Here is a 24,048-nt window from a genome sequence, read left to right as displayed (position 1 = left end):
TTCAAAGAAGAGAAAATAATTTGGATTGTAATTTTAAAATCCACTTTCCTAGAATGAGTCACTGAAAGTAAGATTTGTTTTGATAAGATATTGCTTCATACAAAATTCATGAACACTATCACGTTCTGATGCTCTAAGGAGAATGACAACATGTTTTTCGAACCGCTAATACTCGGCGACGGGAGGGGTATTGCCCTTGAATGAATGATGGCAGACGGCCCATTCTATGCGGTTCAAGTCGTTATGGAGCGACTTCCCACAACATCGTGTGTTCGCTGTTGAGCAGTTTTTTAGAAACAATGAATCTGTAGTCACAGTGCAACGTCTTTTCCATTAGTATTTTAGAGTTGGACGTGGAGGTGCAGTGCCTGATCGAAATACTGTACTCTGATAGGTTGCAGCGTTTAGAAGTGCTGGTTCTGTGATGAAAAGAAAACACCTGTTCTTCCCCGTTCAGTTCGTACTCCGGAAAATGTAGAACGAGTCAGAACGGCAATTGTTACTAGCCTTGACGACCGACTATATGAAGACATGGTCTCAGGACTAAACGACACTCACTCGGTCTACATTTTCCTGAGTACGAGCTGAACGGGAAAGTGATAACCTACCAGTTATAGGTAACAACACTATAGATTGACCATGTATCAGTCTTGTTGAGCAAAGTTGATACCATCTCGCTTGTTGTGATTCAGAGAGAATTAGAATCATGACCATAAAATCACTTCTACAACAACAAAACATCAAAATTACCTGTAAGATCAGAAGCTTCAGCTATCAAGAAAGTACTGTAGGACATCAGTACAAACAACGCCGATTCCAACAGCGGAAAGTCACGAACTCGAGTGAATTTCGTCAAGTAATCTTAGTTAAGGAATCGGATCTAAATCATAATGCTGCAATATACATTTTTATCACAACATTACTAAGCTAATAACAAGAAGGCCATATTCATGTGACAAAGTTAATCACGCTTGGACAAAAACAATTCTAAAATACTTAACGGTTAAATTTCATTCTAAAGGGAAACGAATTGGGATTTCCTTATAATAGGCCTACGAAGCCCACATTTATTGAATTGTACATTCAATTCGTAGAGAGCGTTATACTTTTCTTGTAATAAACGTTTTTTCCAGAAGTGTAATGACGACTGTGAAATATTTGATTTATTACAGTAAATAACCTGAAAAAATAGTATTGGTGTTCCTAAAAAACCAGTTATTTTCATATTTAATGGGATATTAACTATTGATGTAACTTGTAGTATTGCTCTTTACTTCAACAATAAGACTGATTTAATTATTCAACAAAATTAATAAATAGAATGATACAATAATTCATTGAAATTGAAAAATACTTGAAGGAATATATTAAACGAATTATATACTTAAATACAGAGTAATTCAGATAAGTCAAAACCGTTAACAGTTATGCAGTTTGGATGGATAGTTATAACAATTTCTTCGGGTTGATTGTTTTTACTAAATAACCAGTTATTTTCATATTTAATGGGATATTAACTATAGCTTCAACTTGTAATATTGCTTTTTACTTCAAAAATAAAACTTTAATTTAATTATTCAACAAAATTAAGAAATAGAATGGTACAATAATTAATTGAAATTGAAAATTACTTGAAGGAATATATATTATACGAATTATATACTTAAATACAGGTTGATTCAGATAAGTCAGAACCGTTAACAGTTATTTGATGGATAGATATTTATAACAATTTCTTCGGGTTGATTGTTTTTCTCAAAAGACATTGATTTTCGAGAACATGTATTCAACTCTATGTATCCATGTATAGAAGCAATGGTGTCAAGCAGAGAACGAATACTACTCAATCCTTCATGATGTTTACGCAAGAGCAGAGAAGCATTATTGGAAACTACATCTATTGCCTCAAAACCTCAATGCATCTTATTCAACATGTCTAAGTGCCACTAACTGTCTAAACCATATGAAATAAAATATGGAAAAAATCAATATATATTTTTTCATTATCCATTCAGTATTCAAGTTATGACTTATCTGAATAACTCTAATGTTAGGCCGAGTTGAGACAGCCTTGAAATAATAGTAATTTAACAAAGTGACAGTGCTTGAAAAGAATAATAATGTCCAAAGGCCGTTTTCATGAAGAAGCCATTAAAGTATAAGAGATTTTCCAATAAAATTCACTCTTATAACAGGCTCCATATAAAAAGAAATATTAGTTTCATAACAGTTGAGTACCGGCACCTGGCAACCAACTGATCAAGTTTGAATTCAAAAACGGTTTGGTTTTTGCAGAAGTTAATGAATTTATTCTTTAGTATAAGCTTAATATGAACCTTAGTTTTAATGCTAGTCAATTTTGCATAATACTGTTAATAAACTTGTTAAACATGTATTTAAACTTAAAATCTGGTATATAAAGGATATCAATGCGGTAATACATCCCATGACAGCGCCAATAATGAACGAAAGCGAAAATATTCCGATGAAATCTCCAAGAGCTCTGAAGAAAGCATAAGATTCAAATTTACCAGACCCAGACTGGTATCGCTCAGCATAGTTTTGAATTGCTCTGAAACAGAAAATTGGAACAAGTGTTTTCCATAAAACTTTGACAAATACTGTACTATTTCTAAATAAATGAAATTTTGTCTGTAGAATACAACAACAACTGTTACAGTTGAAGCCAGATAAAATTATTATTTATTAAGAATCCCCTTGAACAAATACTAGTGAAATTAAATTTTGGACTTTTCAAATGATTTATTATTCATTATGTTTATTTTTGACATTCATAGCAATTATTTTTTAGATTCAAAATTAATTTCTTTCTTTGTTTTGGACTATTTATAGACCTTTAAAAATATTATACATAGTAGATTGACACACAAAATAGATTTGTATAATTAAAATTGGCAATGTTTTTGGCACAAGCCTGTTGTGCCATTTCAAAAGTTTTTAACTGTATGATTTGGAATAATGTAATGAAGCATAACCTACTAATAAATGTCCTCTGTAAAAATAACCGCTTTATCGAAAATGTCCTGTAGGTTTATGGCACCAAACACACAACACATATAACTGTCAAATACCAAAATACACATTACATGAAAACATATAGAACAAATACAAACATCTCAGTAATTTTATTGGGGAAAAAATAGGATAGAATTAATTTCAATAATTATTAGATAAAATTAATTGAATTAATATAAGAAAATAAATGGTACAGACCCGCTGAGCACAATGGCAACCGCATCGTTCAACACACTCTCACCAAACACGAGAGAATAGAGAGTGACGTCAACTCGGAGATCGTTGAAAATAGCGAGAATGGTGAGTGGATCGGTGGGCGATATTATTGCGCCGAAGTACAGCGAGTCCAAGAAAGTGATGCTACCTTTCAGACGAGGAATTGCCTGCACAAATCCGTACATTAGAGATCTGAAAAGTAATAATCAATCGATAAAATGAGTGAATTTAGTTACAAATAAAATCTTCTATAGTTATCAATTATATTCAAGCTTTCTTTTTTTATTTGATGTAAGTCTTACATTTGATATTTACTGAAAATCTTAAAGATTAAATATAAATAATTCAATAGCCTAATAAAATTTGTGAATTAATTTTGAATGCATTTTCAAAGTAACTAGCGATAGATTCCGTTAAAAGTAATTTATGAGGAGTATTAGCCTATTAAAAAATAAATGAGACTTTGGCTATCAAAGATCTGTTTAAAGTTATCCTTTCCTATAATTCATCATGAAACTGTAAACAGACTGGCCCTAAAATATTGAACAATTAATCCGTATAATTTTACAAATTTCAACAGAATAAACATAGTAACAATAAAAATATTAGAACTGAGCTCGGTCCTCTCATTTCAATTATGGTCAACATAGTTTATAACATAATTATTAATAAAATTAGAACTCAAACCTTAATTGAACTTTTCGCTATCAGCCAACAATATACTAATTGCCGAAATTAAATTTTCAAATAAAGGCTACATAAATACTTTCAAAAAATTATCGAACAGACATAAGAAAAAAACTGATGAAACTTAATGACTCTCTTAATAAAAATCTCACTGGAATCCACTCTCATAATAAAAATTCAACCTTCCAACAAACCTGACAAAGATAATGGAGCTTTAAATCAATTGAAAATATTGGGATGAATAATTCAAATATTGAAAAGTACACTAGTTGTCTAATTTTCTCAAGCAATTATAACGTAAGTTGTCCCAGTTGCATTTTGACGCTCCGTCAATCAATCATCAATCTTTCATACGAGAGCTACATAATGCTGCTAGGACAATATTGCAATTTATTAATGAATACGGAGAGCAGCCAGATATAATATCAATTTCAGCCAAGTAAAAGTTCCTCTAGCACTCCACCGATAAGCTTCTTTAATTAATTTCTAGTGTTGTTAGTAAGCAATAAACAATTAATCAGTTAGTCAAATTAATCAGTAACAATAAAAGGAAAAGTAGTACTTTAAAAATTCTCAGAATAATAAGTGTAAAATAAAATTAAAGTTTGATAGTTGAAATACATAGAAAAGCTTTATACCATAGTTTTTTTAATGCATAATTAATAATCCTATTATATTAAGCGATCAATTTCCGTATTTATATAACTGGTTATTTTTATATCTGGTTATTTATGTTTAACGGATCTCGAAAACGGCTCTAACGATTTTCACGAAATTTGGAACATAGTAGGTTTATGATATAAAGATTCGATTGCTCTAGGTCTCATCCTTGGGAAAACTCGCTGAACGACATTAAAAGGATAATTCATCCTTGGCTGAAACAGCTATGGATAGTAAAAAAGTGAGTATGTGAAAAATCAAAATATCGCATCCCCGAAATTCATAAGATGACGTATAGCCGGCTGTGAAATATAAACACGATCATTTTAAAGAATTGTGTTCTGTTTATCAATAAATAAAAATAACGAGCGGAGCTCGGTGCCCCGATATTAGTTATTAACGCAGTGGTATTTATTACCATGAATGAGTAATTGTTTTTATCACACATTTTTGAGAGTTCAAAGATTATTGTCCACTAATGAGGAAAAGTAGATTAAGTAAAGTGCAGATTAATCTACTAAATGCAGATTATAGTAGAGTATGAAAGTAGAAAATGTAATAGCTAATCGAATCGGTGACGACTAAAGCCGGAACCAGTCATACAGCGTTCCGATCTTACTGTGATCCGATCTCGGATGACACATAACGGCCTAGAATGGTGCATGTCACACATGACCGTCAAGTGATCTGTCCTACCACCACTCCTCCACAACACACAAGTATTGGACATGAGTAGGATCGAAGCACTGCATGACAGGTGTGGCCCGGCTTTAGCTGGAATCTAGAAAAAATATCAAACTTTGACAAGCATTGATAAACTTGATTCGACTCAATATGATAAATGATAAAACAAAGACTGGATATGGAATATCAATAGGAAAGGTGAAGAAATAAAGATGAATGTAAATGGATCAAGAAAAATGTATTCATATACATTTGTAAGCCATATTAATGGTGGAAGACAACTGCAAAATTTTAATAAATTCGCAAGTGTGAATTGTTATTGAACAAGAGCTCTTGAGAATCAGAACATAACTATAGAGTGCTTCTTAGAAAACCGACTTAAAACCAACGTGAACAAAAAAATGATCTAATAGAAAGTGAAAACATTTTTGATAGAGCCTGTTGTTTCTCTCCCAATTTTGATGACTTTTGCAAGTATGAAGAAGTAAAATAAGATACATGTAATAGACCTTTGAGTGACTTGCAATTTGGATAGTTTTATCAATATTAGTTTTAATAATTTGGGAGATTGTAAACTGAAATTTTAAAAGTAGTGTTGGTTATGCGATTTCAGCAACAGCATAATGTACAATATGATTCTATATTGTTTTCTTTTTTGCTTTATGTAGAATATTAACCTCTTATCTAGCATTTGCAACATCAAACCATTCAGTTATTCCATTCATTACATTCTCAAAGTCACAACCTGATTTCAACGAGAATGTAATGTAGTTCTAGTACTAGAAATTTGCTTAAAGGAGAACAGATAGAGTGAATTTACCTACTGACCTTTCTTGATTCATTCATGATAATTATCAGAGAGAACTTCAATAATCTAAAACTAAAATGCATGCTTTCAAAATCATGCAAAATCAAATCTTGCATATAATAAGATGTGGCATGGAAGTTAAAATAAATTAGAATAGATAAAACTGGAAACCAAGTAAGTACTGTATAGTATATAGGATTTGGTTGACAGATAATATATTGATATAAAGGAAGCAGAATAGTCATCAAACCAAAAAATGAAAAAGAAAGAAATTAGGAGTGAAAGTGAGACAACATAAATTCGTCAAACAGCATACCACGATGGAGTTTGTTGTGGGTTGCGAGGAAGAGGGAGTTGAGAAAAGCTAGTGTGAATAGATAAATGGGTCCAAGCAAAAATTCAAACTCACCCAACAACAAAAGAGGATATTGTTGTGCCAATCAAAGCAAATGTTAAAATAGCCCCAAGATTTCTGAAGAAATATTTCTGTGAAAATTGAAAAATTTCACAAATTATTAGCGGCACAAGTATTTCTTCACGAATATGCTTGGAGTCATCGATCAACTATCTTAACAAATAACTAGCAACAAATACAAGAATTTCAAGTTGGCCAATTCTCACATAACCTAATTAGCACGTAACCTCGAGACAATGCAGTAGATCATTTCAATGTATAGTTAATATGCTCTTCACTGTATACATATTAAATTTTGATAAAAAAAGTTTGTCTTATATTCCATGAAATATAATTACCATAATTACATTTCTTCCAAGTATTAGACTATTCTACGACTACTTATTACGAACTTGAGACAAATTACAACCTAGCGATGTGAATAACAAGCAATTTACACTGTTAGTGCGATACTTTCAGTAAATAAGCTATTGCAGTAACGTTTATCAATATTTTAGATGAACAATAAATTGAAAATTTGATCCAATCGAATTACACTTGATACATATATTGAATAAAAAGAGCCCTTTGATCTCCTATCAATGATTTAATTTTTTATATATATTTTTGGTAACAATCCAATTAGTTTAATAAAGTTTTCATATTTTTTTACATAAAACAAAACATTTCTATGGTGCATAGATTTCTCAATGGAGGACTATCGAGTATTTATATTTCAGGTTCCATTTTTATCTGGTGACGCTCACCTTATTGCAAGGGTAATGATGCTAGGAACCAGATAATATCCAGATGGGAAGGAATCAGAGAAGCTGTAGCAGACTGACGAATTGCGACGCTCCAAACCATTGGGTACGCCGACTCTCATGACAAACTCAATCAACTTAAAAATTATTGAAAAGTTACATTTCTCAGCTATCGAAAACGGAACAGAAACTGAATTTTCTCCAACTTAATCCTTCTTCCTCCTCATTAGCATTTTTCAGTTTTTTTTATGAAAACTGGTCTTGGAAACGTTTAAAACGTTTAAATATAACAAAACAAGTTAAATACATTTATTCTAATTCGATTGAAATATGTATAACAATATCTAATCTCCATATCCATAACTGAAACACCACAGATAAAAAGAAATAGATTTTAAATGGTTAAATTCACAGATAACTCGAAAACTAAACGCGCTTTGTGATAAAATTTCAAATCGGTAGGAGAATAAGTATTTTCAAATTGACAGCAATTTACGTTTATTAGGATATTTCTATTACACGTAATTAGGTAGTTTCTATTCGGGTATCTCCAAGTCCAGGCTTTACTAGAGATAATTGATAATCTATAACTTTTTACCTGTGATCAACACGTAAGACGACCCACATAAGACTACATTCTACCACAAAAGCAGCAGGATTGCATCAACCCACTTCTCAACAACAATAACTACTATGGAGAGCAAATTGAAGCTAAAAACGTACCCTTTTCAATGAGTATCCAGCATGGAATATGATTGGCGGAAGTATAATATTAAAAAATATTTCTGGATCAAAAGTAGCCTGAAAAATAAAAAAATTAAATCAATTAAATAGTACAAATATTATAGAATAATCATGACTAGACTGTGTTTGGCATTAAATCGAAAAAATATTGGATCTTTTTATTTCTCTCCATTCTCTGGAGTCTTAGGGTATATGAGAAAGATTTCATTGAAATCCAATTGAAAATGAGAGATATGAAAACACAATCTAACTTTTTGAAATGAATTAATGAATATGAAAGAAAACATTCCAATATGAACTTTGATGTATATGATGGCTAGCGAAATCCGAATCAAATCAAATCAAGTTTTATTCAATGATATCACTTACATGACAAATTCCATTATACCAATGATATTACAGATCATTGAATAAAATACTGTTTGCTTGAGAAAAATCTTGTCTGCAAACAGGAGTGGAATACATTCAGAACTCAACTAAAAATGCTTATCTATAAACTCAAATGGAAATACTTATCTAAATTAAATTTAATTATCTTAATATTCATCCCACACACACACACCCACACACCATGGAGAAATCATAATTGATTAAATTTTTTTTTTTGAAAGAATTGAAACAAGTGACTGTCAAGGGGGTATTCATCTAAGAATGACAAAAAGATCATTAATCTCAACCGGAGAATGATCCATCAACCATAGGTGTAATTTAGATTTGTAAGATTTAAGATTATTTGAATTTTTAATCTCGACGGGCAGACTATTGAAAAATTTAGGACCCAAAAAATGAAGCTCTTTTGAAAGAGAGTGCAATATGATCTGGGTGGAATTATTAACCCTCTAGTATTACCTCTTGTATTATAAGCAACATCCGCACCTCGATTGCCACTTAGCCTAAAGAACATGGAAAGAACTTTGAATACATATAAATGACGAGGCAATATAGATGATTCTCTGAAAAGGGGGTAAGAGTGAGCATGTCTACTTTCATCACAGATAACTCGAATAAAAGCCTTCTGCAATATAATAATTGGCATAAAATGTGATAAATATGTCGAGGCCCAACAAGAAATACCATAACTCAACCTGGACTGTACAAATGCAAAATACATGTTCCGAATAATTTTATTTGGGAAAACATTTCTGATGTAATAAAACTTTCTTAGGAAAAGGAAGCAACATCTTTTTAGTTTCCTGATATGCAAATTCCAAGTTAGAAGCTCATCTACAGTCAAGCCCAAATACTTTATAGATATGGTTTTGGACACTATACTACAGTTACATTCATCACTCTCTTGGAATAAACAATTTAAACTACTATACCTAAGAAGGTCAGGAAGATCAAATTAAGAAGACAATGAGAAACAGATAAACTTTGTTTTGTCAGAGTTCAATGCCAGCCTATTTACTCCAAACCACAAGCTTAAGTCATTCAAAACGCTCTGCATCATAGAATGTAACTGTTCAGCTTCCTTAGCAACATACGCCAATGCTGTATCGTCAGCGAATGAAGTGATAGAGCCGTGAAATTTATGAGAGAAAAGATCATTAATTTAAATTAAAAATGAAACTGGACCCAAGACAGAACCCTGTGGGACACCACAGCGTAGCAGAGGCAACGTTTCGCTTCGCACACCCTTCAGCGAAACGCACTGCCTCCTGTCACTCAGATACGCCCCAAACCACTGAAGAAGATTTCCTCTGATGCCGGCCTTGTTCAACTTATCCAATAAAATTTATTGATTAACAGTGTCGAAAGCCTTTCTTATATCCAGAAAAAGCCCTGACACCCTCAATCCCTCAGAGTTATTCAGTCCTGAATAGATTTGAGACATGAAGTGGTCTAGTGCAATTTCAGTACTCAACCCCTCCTGAAATCCAAACTGACATGGATTAATGAATTTATTCTTTTGCAAAAATTTTAGAAGACGTTTTTTTATTAATTTTTCAAACCGTTTAGAAAATATGGAAAGGAGAGAGACCGGTCTATAATTCCCCACTTCACTCCCATCTCCTCCTTTGAAAATAGGAACCACATTGGCAAATTTCACAAGGAGGGAAACTCACCATTGAAAATACTAGTATTGAATATATCCACCAGAACCGGAACAATAGGCATTGCAATTTCTTTTATTTGGCGTGACCATATTCCATCCATACCAGGAGACTTGCCATTTTCTAGTTCTCTAGTCAAATATTCCTCAAAGTTGACCTAAAACTATGAAAACCTCGGAGCTGAAGAAAAAGGAAACAAAGGCTCTTGGACCCAGGTAGAAAGAATTGATTCTCAATTGAAAGTAGAAGTGACATAACCTACATTTTGATTTGAACCGTATAGTATAAATTGGAAATGGGACCGTTTTGAGCATGAGCCTATTGTGCCTTTCCTCATGTCAGTGTAATAAATGCTCAAATCCTAATTGCAAACAATATGATGAATAAAATAAATTCTTCTTGGTCCAAATGTAGAGCGCTCTTCACCAGCATACGTACGTCGGAAGCTACAGGCACTGTCAGAGACAACTGATACAAGTATCAGTATCTTAAACAGAATATTTACTCTAAAGCACTGCCCATTCGAACCGTCGAACCTGTTTGGTAAATCGTTACATTAGTGGCTCGCCCACCACATCAGTATTTTTCAAGTATTGTTGAGAATTTTCTGTTTAATAAGCTTACTAAAATCTTCTTCAAATGAGAAATAAAACAATTTTTCTTTTCAATGATTTTCTCGTTCATAAAACATTTTTTGGTAACGTTATAAGCATGACTGCTAAATGCAACACGAGCAGAACTAACCTTAAAGTCGATTTCATTGCCCTCTAGATCGACAACCTCACTGCGGAAGGAATATCCGTAGGTCTTGTTGACAAGGGAGCCGGAAGCGCCCTTGACCGAGTATCGCAGCCAGAGGGTGTCGGGTGGCAGCGACAGGTTGTACCTATCCGCCTTCTGCGGCTCCACTGACATGTGCAGCTTCGTCGTCGTGCTGCCAATGTAACGGATCATTGCACCCACTATCAGTCCTAAACAACAATCAATTATAACAAATCAAATAGAGACTATACTATACTATATAAATAGACAATACTACGGTATTGTAGTTGCAGAATTATTAGCAATGTGTTGGAAGTCTTATAAAATGTTCACATACAGAAACATTTAATACTTGAACCCAGTTTATGAAACGTATATAAAGGCATTGTCGGCTGAGAATAAACCGGTCAACTTCATTTTTTTTTACAATATTCATATAAACCTAAGCCCTATAGTCTCGAACTTGTCTTGATCCAAACCTTTTGTTTAAGAAATGGCTTGAACTCTGAACAGACGATAAAATTGTTATTGTATAAGCAAGCTGTGTAATGATGGGGACTCTTTGTTTCCAAGCCATGTATACTAATACCCTGCAAAAATTAAACTTTCCCCTAATTTGTACCCAACATTACTCAATTAAAAGCAAATGATTTAACTAAGAGATAATAAACATATCAAATACTAATTCAGAATAGTCGTACATGATCTATACGAATGTGAGTATCTCAGTCCATGATTTATTAGTTATAAGCTACTTTTGATTTATGATCAAATGAAACTACAAAAATGTTCATGTAGTGTGAATTTGCTCCAATACATAAACTTCGCTCAATAAGAATGAAATGTTTTGATGTTATTATTTATAAAAATTTGGGAACAGAATAGTTTGGGGCTATGGGCTATGCCTGTGTTATATGCCTGTTGTTCTTTACGAACATATTCATATGATTTGCTATTGTATTAACAAATAAATGAATAATGTCATGGCTTACTTTAGATAAAGGCTGGAACGCACAACTTGGCAACGTCGCATTCAAGCTCAGCTTCAGGCCGAGCAAATTGAGTTCACTTGGGTACACTCCCGATTAACTACCAGCTTTATGCCCTTTATCAAATACCAATACTGAGAAATTCAATTCAATGATAGTAAGAAAATATATTATATTAACTGATAGACTAATTTTAACTTTAGTTCTAGGAGTTTCAAGTATAATGCCTAGCTTGGCAATATATTTCACTGACTTACTTTCTGTGGCTGTATTTCCTACGAGCAATTTTAATGATCAAATGTATTTCATTAATAGATGAAAATATTGAATAGTATCTTCTAAATGTAAAATAAAAATATGAAAGTTGAATATTGTCTTCTTTTTAAGAAACTTCTGAAATTAATGCATTCGCTCTTTGTGCATCTATAACTAACCATACACCGTAATGATAATCGATAGTTCAATAATATCTATCAAAGGGAATATATTCTACTACCATTTAGTTTTTGTTCGTAATAATATCTATAAATTTATATTAAAACACATCATCAAGTACCCTACCCTTTATTATTATTTTTTCTTTTAAAACAAGACTTGTTTCAACTCATCTTTTTTATTTAGGAAAAAGGCTTTAGATAAGTTGGAACTAGTCGTGTTTTGGAAGAAAAAAACAAAGAGTACAGTACTTGAAGATTTATATCATTTTTTAATGATTTCAAATCATTTATTTTTTAATAAAGATAAGTGATAATTCATATTAATAATGAATAATAGGTTATTGAAAGAATAAATTGCTGGAATAATGATAATTCATTCAACTTTGTTCATTAACTCAATTATATCTAGGCATAATAGTATAGGCTACAACAAAATTCACAGAAGAATTGATATCCAATAGCAATAGTTTAATCTATCTTAACATATCTTTGTGGGTTTATAATCATATTATTGACATAAATCAAATACCTACTATCCCTACTAACAAATACAAATTATTCAGCAATATACAATAATACAAATGATTCTACAAAATACAATTTTTCTAATGGTTTAATGAATCTATGCATATCAAATAATAAAGCATGGTCGGCCTGAACCACACCCGTTGCCATAGTGAACATGTTCCGGCCTTCTATCTATAATAGGCTGTGATAATGTGTATCTTTATAATGTTACCTTAAAAGGGTATAGAGGGAGAAGTTTGGAACACAATTTTGGACCCCGCAGTAAATGTATCAAAAGTCCTCACTCCTACCCCCTGTGCTAAGGGAGTGGGGGTGATTTGAAAGTCCATATTTTGTTTTTTTGCATATATCTCGAACAATATGCGTCTTTCGGAAATTTTTGTCTAATTCAAATTAAAACTTACAAATTCGCCTACAAGTTTTATTTGTAACATTTTTCCATAAATCCCTCATAGTTTTCTATGTATGAGCTCTCGAAGGTGTCACGTTTTGAAGAAATCACCCTCCGGCTTCTATATTTTCATTTTTTTTTTGGGTTTATAACTTTTCAACGATTGATTGAAAAATCCGTGCTAATCATGAGCTCATAGAACATCTTATTCTCTCCAATTTCATGTATTACTTCATTATTTTACTCATCTCCCTACGATTGTTGCAGCCGTTTTAGTATTGTGTAAAATCTTCAGGATAGTTTACCCCCTTACTATCCTTAAAAGAGCTGCGTGTCGAAAATTGGGTCCAAACTTTTCCCTCTATAATATTTCGTTGACTGGACTATGTCTTGAGATTCAGGTTTGGAAATTGATGAAAATGGAGAACGAATTAATATAGGTTGAAAATATGTAAAGGATTTCCATAGGATTACAAAATTATTTGTCAAGGCATCAATTAAATGTTTATGCTACGAATTGAGCAATTGAAAAGTTTATCGATCAGCATTCATAAGGCCTCTCAGGAAACGAATAAAATATTTTACTGAGTCATAATATGATTAGATCAACAGCTTCGATGAAATATCACATGAAATAAAACTGACACCCATAAATAGCCCAATAAGCACAACAAAAAAAAAAAATAATCGAATTGATAGCATTAAGGAAATTTTGCACTTTTACCCTATATTTTTTAGATAACAGTTCAACATAATTAGTTTCACTGATAAAATAAAATTATTCCAACCACCAAGAGGCACTGAAGCGAATAGAGGAAAGTTTCATTTAGTTTTCTATGTCCTTGGGACAAAGTGAGGAGGAAAGGGCAAAGTATAGGGGAATAAATCAACTGTAATCGATAAGTTGGTGACGATGGGGAAAATAATGACTAAATTTGAATAACAAATTCAAATTTCATAGCGATAAAATTACTATTCCATTGCTACTGTGGGAACTCTATAGCCTACATTTCTTCATTATAGAGAGTGTCTCTCATTTAAAAAAGTTTAAATCGAATGAGTTATTACTTCAAAGCAGTCTTTTCTATTGCGTTATGAATACTTAAAATTTTATGTGGTTTGGAGATTTCTGTTAAATTTTTAATAAATGTTATAATTTTTTTTTTATTTTAATATATTATATTGAATTATTATATATTAAGATATATCATAATAGTGGCTTAACTCCCTTGACTGGAATACTTTAACAAAATTGTAAGCCTGCAATTATTTTAAATTGAATGTTTCAAGTCTAAGGTTTTATTTATATGACAGTATGTCACTAAGGGTACAACCACACTGAAAGCGGAGCATGGCGTGGCGTTGAGGAGCGTCGTAAACAATATCATGTTAAGTAATGAGCTAAAACACACTATAAGAGTCTACTCGCAGAGCGGAGCAGAGCGTGGCGTCAAACTTTGGAACAAGCTGGTTTGTTTTTTGGAGCGTCTACAAGCAGAGCGTCAACGTGCCAGTGCCCTACTAATGTACATACTAGTGGTCTACTCTTGTACATAATAATGCACTTGTTCTACTACATTCTCCCACCATTTAGTACACTAGTATATTAATTTAATGTTTGCCCCAATTCCCCTGTAATGTCTATTATTTGATTATTCAAAAGAGAACATTCATCTATTGCACTTTGAAATCAAAAGTAAGGCCTACCATACACGTTTCGATCGGTCTTAAGGCCCGGACTGTTCAGTCCCGGTCTTAGGGCCGATCGAAACGTGTATGGTGTCGCCTCAAGACGAAAAGTGGTCTCAAGGCCGGATTTCGGCCGCACGGAATCCAGTGAGGCCCGGCCTCAAGACGGATTAATTTTAATTGCTCTTGAGACAGAACTGAACGTAAATGGGGAAACCTGGTTTCGTCTTAAGGCCAAAACACCCGCTCTTCCCCCTCCGCCATATTTTCTATCCTCGGTCAACACGTTTTGCACGTGTTATGGATAGCAAAATTATTCTAGAAAACGATTTGTTGGAAAATCGATTTTTGATTTGCATCGTGAAATAAGTAGTTTCTAAGTATTATTTTGTTTTCTTTTCAAACGTTAGTATTAATGATAATATGATCAACTATGACAATAGAAATATTACTTTGTAATACCTGTCTAAGGAGATAGATAAATAGTAATGATTTGAAAAACTGAATATTGATTCTTTTATAAAAAATCAGGTGTTATAGTCTGTGTAAAATAAGTTGAGACATCCGAAAAAATTACAAGGTTGCCAATTGGTGTAAAATTGCAAATTTCCAATTCAACGTCGTAATTGCTGGATGTAGAATATTAACCCCGATATCCTAGTAGTGCTAAAAAAGTTTCAGGGTTGAAGGATTAAAAGGAAATTTTATTTTTATGATGAAATTGAGAACATCGCGAAGATTTGTTTTTCTTTTGAATATCACTTCTCTCAGAATCATGGGGCGTTGTAATGCGAAATAATTTTATATCAAATTAACGGACAGAATGCCCCCTTTCTATTGGTGTCTGGATGATTTTTATCCGACCCATAATAATTGTTCAATTAATGATTATAATGTTCGTCAATGTCGATACATTTCGAGCAGAAATGAGAAAACATTAAATTTTCGTCATGGTGGAAACTTTTTTGTTTCGAAAGATAAGTGGGTGTTGAAAGCGAGAAAGTTTCACAGAATTAATTTGAAATTAATTTTTCAATTTTCAAAAGTAGTCGGAAGGTCGTATTTTGGTCTCCAAGGAATTTTAAAGTTAGGAGAGCGTCTTCATGGTATGTATTGTGTACCAAATTGTTTCAAAAATTGTACCACATGTTTCAAAAATCTGTCTGTATGATAACATATATGATAAATATTCAAGATCATAATCATCGTAATTATTTTATCTAGCAATATTTTTATAGCATCATAGACTTGATTTGAAAACGTTCGACTTAATACACAATACAATAATTCAGTGTGAATTGTTGCTACCGCGTGACTGGATACGCATCGGCCGCAAGGCCGACCGGTACGTGAATGGGGAGACCGCCATTGAGGCCCGGCCTAAGACCGGGACTGAACAGTCCGGGCCTTAATACCGATCGAAACGTGTATGGTAGGCCTAAGGCTATTCTAATCCATTTCATTCATATTTCGATGAAATACCGTTACCTTAGTGTTATTAAGTCTTTCTTCAGCAGATATTGGATTCCTCCAATTAGTGACTTGTTTTTCCAAATCACGTCAAAATATAATCAAAGGTTGATATTGACATTGGCATGTAGCCTACTCAAAATATCGGGACTCATGCTTTCTTAACACAATAAACAGATGGTGATATTCAACAAATAGTCGACGTTCTAAGTTAAATTCATTAACCCACTCTGTCCTAGCAGGCTTAGCCAATACAGTACAACCCCGATATAACGTATTTTCCCGGTCCCTTGAACCCCCCATAAACCTTAATAGTAAATTAACCCCTATGTAGCGTACAAAATACGTATTAGAACCTCTATATAACTATTTTTGGTGTGTTTTAGTAATATTTTGACCCTGTATAACGCATATAAAATTAAGAAACCCCTACTTAACGTAGATAACCTAAAGTATTTTATTCTTATCTAGGCCATCACTTGAGCATGTTTGAACATGAAAGTTTTCATTTACCCCCCTTCCGCTCGCCGCCCATAATAGAGTACAGTACTGTCTGTAATGTTCTATGTATTCTTGTGTATTCTCAGACATTGAAGTGTACGGTTGCAGATTTTGAATGAAAAGTTTTTGTGTGACTGAAAGTGTGTTTTTGTGTTTTTTTTGCAATTTTGTTTTTGAGTGCGTCATGGCTGAGAAAAGAAAGTCTTTGAGTGTTGACTTCAAACGTAAAGTTTTAAAATTCATAGAAGAAAACCCTCATAAGAAGAAAGTGGAGATTGCAAAGGAATTCAACATTACACCAACAACTCTTTCAACAATTCTTAGAAATAAAAACAGATATGAAGACGAAGGTGGACTTTGTGGTCAGTGTAAAAGGGCTAAACCAGCCGAATTACAGGACGTTGAAACTGCTGTCATGTTATGGCTTAAACAGTGTCGTGACAAAAACGTATCCATTTCGGGACCTATACTTCAGGAAAAAGCTCAACAATTTGCCGAGCAGTTGGGTCATAATTCTTTTCGAGCAAGCAATGGCTGGTTGGACCGCTTCAAGAAGAGGAATGAAGTAACTTTTAAAAAAGTGTGTGGTGAAAGCGGTAGTGTTGATGATGCAGTGTGCGCGGAATGGAAGAAAAAACTGATAGACTTGACACAAGGATTCAATGAAGATGACATTTACAATGTAGACGAAACAGGCTTATTCTTCAAATGCCTACCAGACAAAACTTTGACTTTCAAGGGTGATCCCTGCAGTGGACGGAAAAACAGCAAGGAACGGCTTACGGTGATGCTTGGGGCTAATGCATCAGGTACACATAAGCTGAAGCCCTTAATAATCGGAAAATCAAAAAAGCCACGCTGCTTTAAACACGTTACGTCTCTGCCAACAAAGTACGTTGCTAATAAAAAAGCTTGGATGACAGGAGAAATTTTCAGCAACTGGCTAAAAGAAACAAACATGCAAATGAAACTGAGAAAGAAGAAAATCTTGTTATTTATAGACAACTGTTCGGCCCACAAGGACATCCCGAAGTTCACCCATATTAATCTCCAGTTCTTGCCGTGTAATACAACATCAAAACTTCAGCCCATGGATCAAGGGATAACACAGAATTTCAAAACACTCTACAGACGGGAAGTGGTTAGACAATACCTGAACGACATGGATCACCAAACTTCAACTAACATCAACCTTCTCGACGCCATGTGGATGGTGATGAAAGCATGCAATAATGTTTCTCAACAAACAATTGCAAATTGTTTAAAAAAAAGTGGTTTCAAACTCAGTGTGCAAGAGGAAGCCACGGATGAAGAGGAGTTGGATAACCCGTTACCCGCACAGCCTGGTTTGAATGTCGAAGCCTCCTGGCCAAGAATTCAAGAAGCATTGGATATCAACATCGAGTTTGAGGAATTTGCAAACTTTGATCGTTTGATGAAGATGTTGCAGTATGTGGGGAGCTTACTGATTATGAAATCATCTCCAAAGTAACCGCAGATCCGGAGGCAGATGATGACGGTGAAGGCGAGGAAGAAGAAGACGTCCAAGCTGATGCAGCTGTTGCCGATCGACCGGACCCTTCTTCAGAAGATGCTCGTCAAGCTCTGAACGTGTTTAAGTGTTTCTTTTTAAAGGAGAGTGCTGTATCCGAAAATACTATGGAATCCATCACCAAATGAAACTCTATACAGCGAATACACAATCAAAAATTATTGATTACTTTGGGCCAGGCAGCAGCCGTACGTGAGTTTTTGTTTGCTTGCTAATTTGATTGATTGAACTTGCTAGGCTAATTAAAAACTATTGAAAATAATACTGTATGCATATTTTATTCTGAAAATATATACGTGAACAGTAGGTAGTTCTTTTAATTTACTGAACAAATTTCCTAATTGATTGAGCTATACAGTATAGGTGAAAAGAAATAGGATACAGTACAGTATTGCTATTATTCAACTACTATTGAATTACACCATTTTTTACTCAATTGCTATTTCTAATACGGTATTTCTATTATTTAATAGCAATTGAATAATTGCAATATCCTATTTCCTTCCACCTTTATAGAGTAGTTAACAAATCTGCATTCATTTTTAAGAAGCCAAGTTGGCTAGTTACAAAGGTGGAAGGAAAATGGGTACTGTATTACGATTATTAAACTGCTATTAAATAATAGAATTTATTTAATTGCTATTTTCAATACAGTATTTCTATTATATAATAGCAATTGAATAATTTCAATATCCTATTTTCTTCCACCTTCTGTAGCAGTACAGTACTGTACTGTAATATGAAACATACAGTACAGTATTTGTACAGTGCTGTAAACTGTATATCTAAAAATCTACTTCAAATAGAGGTTGAACGTGTTCAATATACTTTATATGGAGGTTATAACTAACCCCTATATAACGTTTTTCCAGACATCAACCTCGATTTAACGAACCTCGTTTTTAAGTAAACCCCTACATAACGTACGAATTTCTTGGTCCCTTCAAATACGTTAAATCGGGGTCCCACTGTATACAATACTTCAAGCAATTATTATTCTCACAAAATAATGTCTGTGCAAATTATACATCGCCATTTTCTAGGCCCTTGATGCTTGACGCTCAGACGCTGTGTGTATCATGAACGCTCTGACCACGCCACGCCACGCTCCGCTCCAGAACGCCACGCCACGCTCAGCTCCGCTCCGCTTTCAGTGTGTTTGTATTCTAATGTACTCATAGACAATGCGGCCGTATCTGTTCATGTCGAATGAAAAACATGTTTGATACCAACTCTGTTTAGAAGGTGCTTCTACACAGAATCCTGTTTTGGAAATAATTGATCATTCAACCCTATACTGTGATTTAAACTGGTTTAGGATCGGCCTACAGATAGTCATTACTTAGGTATGACCTACCCTAATAATGTATATACGTAACGTCTAATTTTTTATTCAAACTGCTGGTTAAACCCCTAACGAATGGGGACATGGAACGGTCAAGGAAGAACAATTCAACGGCGAGGGCACGAATGCAACAAATTTTCTGATGAGGAATAGCGTTTTCTATTCACAAGCGTTTAAACACAAGCGTTTCCTATCTACCTGGCTTACTATAAACAGTAATTATTGTTCTATAAACAGTAATTATTTGTTAGTGAAGCATGAATGACCAAACTATTTGTCCGATGCAGGTTGAATGGGAGAAGAATACGATATAAAGCTTAAATTAAAGACAAAAAAGTGATATAATTGAAAAATTCAAATATCTTGAATTTCATCATCTACAAATTTTGTATTGTTCTACGGTCCCAATTAATATCTGATAGAGGTAGAACCATAGTAATTGCTTCACTGCACTTATCCAACAAATAAATAGAACAATCACCGTTTATATTGTGTCAGGTAGATAGGAAACGCTTGCTTTCTATTCCTCACCAGAATAGTTAAACCAAATGTTACATTACACATATATGTTCTCCCAACACAAAACACTTTTGTACAGCTCAAATATATTTCCCATTTTGGCAATTTGCAATATCATAACAACACGGCAAGCTGTGCCGGTACGTTGAGAGATATTTTTGCCATTTGTTTCTATTTTGGCACAAACTGCATGAAAGTATGTGCAACGAAATCGTAGGCGCTAACTTCCAAAAGAGCTCTAGTGACTTCGAGCAGTATGAAAAAATATAAAAAAATTAGCCAGAACTTTTATATTTTTCAGAAATCATTTGGAATCTTTCTAGCTTTAATCTTAAAAAACTTAAGAATTTAGTAATCGATAAAGTAGCAAGTAGCATAGTTCTGATGACAAAACCACAGAACTTGGACGACGGTCGTCAGGTACAATGACCATCATTGCAAACTTTAGCCAATTAGAATTAGCAATTGCTAGCTTTTATTCAAAAGACCTATTGTCTTATGATGACCAAATGCTGAAAGGTCAAGGCCTACTACAATGTTCGGGAGTTTCTAGACGACTCAACTCAGATGTTGGTTAGTTAGCCAGGAAATAATGTTGTATGTTGTATGTTTTATTGTTCAAAACCTGGGTTGAATCACATACATTGCCGTTTAGATCATGATCATGTAGTGTTTTTGTATTATGACATAATTGATCCCACAGGGGTAAAGGATGAAGATAGAGGTAGGTAACCTATTGTCTAATGTAAACTAATTTTGATTCCAACTGCTCAAACATCCGCCCTACCTGCTTATCAATTTTTTCCATAGCAAGCTACTTTTCGTTTTAATCTCTAATCAAAAAAATGTATAATCAGGACTGTAAATTATATCAAAGTGATAATTTTAGAAGAACATTTTTGAAATAAAAATGCCGATGACTAGATTATAAAGCTAGCATTAATGGTAATCGAGAAAAGTGTGTAGGCTGTATAAAATATTATTCAGATTCATCAAGTAAATTTCAAAGCTAAATGACAAAGAAAAGTCTGTCTTTACTCCTTCGAATTAAATAAAACAAAGAATTTAGTGTTGGAGGTTAGCCGATGAAGTGCTGATTAAAACTCTAAATCAATAACTTAATTTTGAGAGTAAGTTGATATGCTATATGAAATGAGGGTGTTTGTAGAATGATTTATTTAATAAGAATTTATAATTGTTCTTTTTAAAGAATAACTCACCATAAATGACAGCCAATCCAGTTTCGTGAAGAAAACGGAATCTTCTGTGCTTGAACAACCATATTGTCAGTACAGTTAAAATTAAAAGAAAAGTATACAACAATAGATTTAGACTATCTATTCGATGAATGAGTTGGGCTTTGGCATCAAGCTCGATATCTGTAGATGCAGAAAGGGCAAATTCCATAGATAAAAAGAGAAATGTAAATATAAATAAAATTGAAATACACCTCCCAACAACCGCCATGTTATCTTTGAATTGAAATTGAAGTGAAGAGGAAGAGGAAGACTCAAATCAAAACTCAAAAGCCAAAACATCTGTGAGAAGATATATTCAATGCTTGCTTGATAGTAGAGAAAGAACCTCGAATGTTAAAAAATGCAGTATTGTTGGACAGAAACAAACGTTAAGAATATTTTTTGCTCTATTGAGAATAATTTTCGATTGATTCAGATCGTTCAATAATATTTTACAATTTTGCAAATGTTCAATATCGCACGAAATGTCGATGTCAATCTGCAATGTTGTATTGGTATGAGTGGTTGTTGTTTTTCCCCGCGGAGCGCAAAAGTTCAAAATACTTTATTCATGGCCAGTCTATATTAGTTCAGTCACAAAGTACTTTGCTGGCAAAAACTCCATACAGACTATTTTTTCTGTGCAATTGATCTGGAGTATTGGACATACTAAATAAAAAAGTTCACCTTCCAGCACTGGAGCTTTTTACAGAGTCTCCCAAAACCCACGGATTTACGGCTCGTTTGAAAAAAAAATAATGAAAATGGAGATATTTTTCTCATTTTCACGTTCTCCGTGGTTTTTTGATAGAGGAAAATGCTTGAAGATGGATTTGAGGCGAATGAGCATGTAGGGCATGGAATTCTCTACAATTTTGAGACCGATCACAAGCTCCTATCATGTACATTTAAAGACTGTAGATTATTAGTACAATCGTAAAAAAGGGAAAAATGAAATTCGTCATCTTTTTCAGCTGCAACGTATTATTTGTAATCGTATAAATAAAATGGTATATGGTAATGGAGAGAGGAGGAAATTCTCTACAACCTTGACAAGATTTCTAACTATTCATATTGAGTATTCCACCAGGTAGAATGATTTAACAATAACTATGCATAATTAACCGTAATTGTCCAATATTTCGCTAATAATAGCCCAGCCAAAAAGACAACGCAACTAATTAAGGGAAAGCTGAATTTTCGGAGGAGGTCAGTATTCATAGTACATAGCCCGGATTTCCTGGAATCACAAAATACTCATCCCCTCCCCAGAACCCCCCGAAGTTTGAAACTGAAATGGTTTCATAAAACAAGTATTTCTGGGTACCGAGTCATGGTATCAAGATGATTTTGATTCCATTGTTTCAAGGATGAATGGAACTACAGTTTTGCATTATAACATTATCTAGTATTGTTGTTTATTGTTTTTGAAGGGACGGATTCAAGGAACCAAAGGTTCAAAGAGCCCCACACGTCAACCGAAGCTTATTGTGTTCCCAAGTAATATGTTAGTTAGGCAAACCAATACGTTTGTCCTTTACAAGAACCAGGGGTTTTTCCCTATACTATAGTGAGGTCCACGTTATAATGGCAGTGGATAAAGATAGAAGAATAGCGATGCCGATTCTCTGCGTTAATTAATTATATTTCTACACTGTGAAAAACATAATTGGCATTGTTGTGGACCTAGAAAAGGATAGTATCACCGGCTTTGTCAAATGATAGACAATGATAGCAAACCCAAAGTAGATCAAATACTGTCATTATAACGTGGACCTGACTATAACATTCCATTCATCACCTGGTTGCAATCCTTGTCGCAATCCAGTGTGATATGCTTGGCAGTCTCTTCAGACTGATTAGTCCTCGAGACCTATGTGAGTTCCACTCCTGGCCATTTTGTAGGTCCTTCCGCTGAGAGAGGGGACGCCAAACTGCCTCTAGGGCGCCCGGCGCCCGGCCACCCTCGACTCAGCCTCTTGACCCACATTTGTGCCTGGAGTCTCACCCATCTCTGGTCTCTTGAGTTTTTCTTTTTGCCCCTCCGAAACTCTGAAGGGTCAAAAGCCTCACCTCTCCCAAGAAGTTTTGCCTGAATGGCCGCCCTTCTTTGAGCAGTGGTGAGTCTTGGCCTCTCCATCCACAAACCTACGTGAATTCCACTCTTGGCTTTTTTGTAGGTCCTTCCGCTGAAAGAGGGGACGCCAAACTGCCTCTAGGGCGCCGGCGCCCGGCCAACCTCGACCCACATTTATGCCTGGAGTTTCACCCACCTCTGGTCTCTTGGGTTTATCTTTTTGCCCCTCTGAAACTGCCCTGATGGGGCAGATCCCGTGGGTTTGAAGGCAAGGCAACTTCTGGAGTTGCCTTGAGGTCCATTTTAGTCGCCTCCTACGACAAGCATGGATGCTGTGGGTAAATTCTGGTGTTCAACACATTCTTGAGTACGATGATCGACTCAAAACTCCCCCAACCCACAGGGGGCATTATCTAGTATATCCATTGTTCAGGAAGTTAATCCCAAACAAAGCCAGAAAATTTGGAAACTTTTACTCATAATTTTATATTTTGTCAAATAAA

At 34.2% G+C, this 24,048-nt stretch overlaps 1 protein-coding gene across 1 annotated transcript in view; it reads right to left on the bottom strand.

Moving 5' to 3' along the window:
* Positions 1–21,772, bottom strand: part of LOC111061555 (sodium/hydrogen exchanger 6) — a gene marked incomplete in the record, with an annotated part of 36,935 nt that extends 15,163 nt beyond the window's left edge. Inside the window, 7 exon segments of the mRNA XM_039436347.1 lie at positions 751–856; positions 2,428–2,572; positions 3,235–3,444; positions 6,501–6,577; positions 7,973–8,050; positions 10,792–11,018; positions 21,451–21,772. Of these exon segments, the coding sequence (XP_039292281.1) occupies positions 751–856; positions 2,428–2,572; positions 3,235–3,444; positions 6,501–6,577; positions 7,973–8,050; positions 10,792–11,018; positions 21,451–21,697 (1,090 nt within the window).
* Between the last annotated feature and the right edge of the window lie 2,276 nt (positions 21,773–24,048).

This window comes from Nilaparvata lugens, chromosome 1, assembly GCF_014356525.2.
Source record: "Nilaparvata lugens isolate BPH chromosome 1, ASM1435652v1, whole genome shotgun sequence".
NCBI lineage: Eukaryota > Metazoa > Arthropoda > Insecta > Hemiptera > Delphacidae > Nilaparvata > Nilaparvata lugens.
The sequence above is the reverse complement of the archived record's forward strand: the minus strand, read 5'-3'. Positions and strand labels throughout refer to the sequence as shown.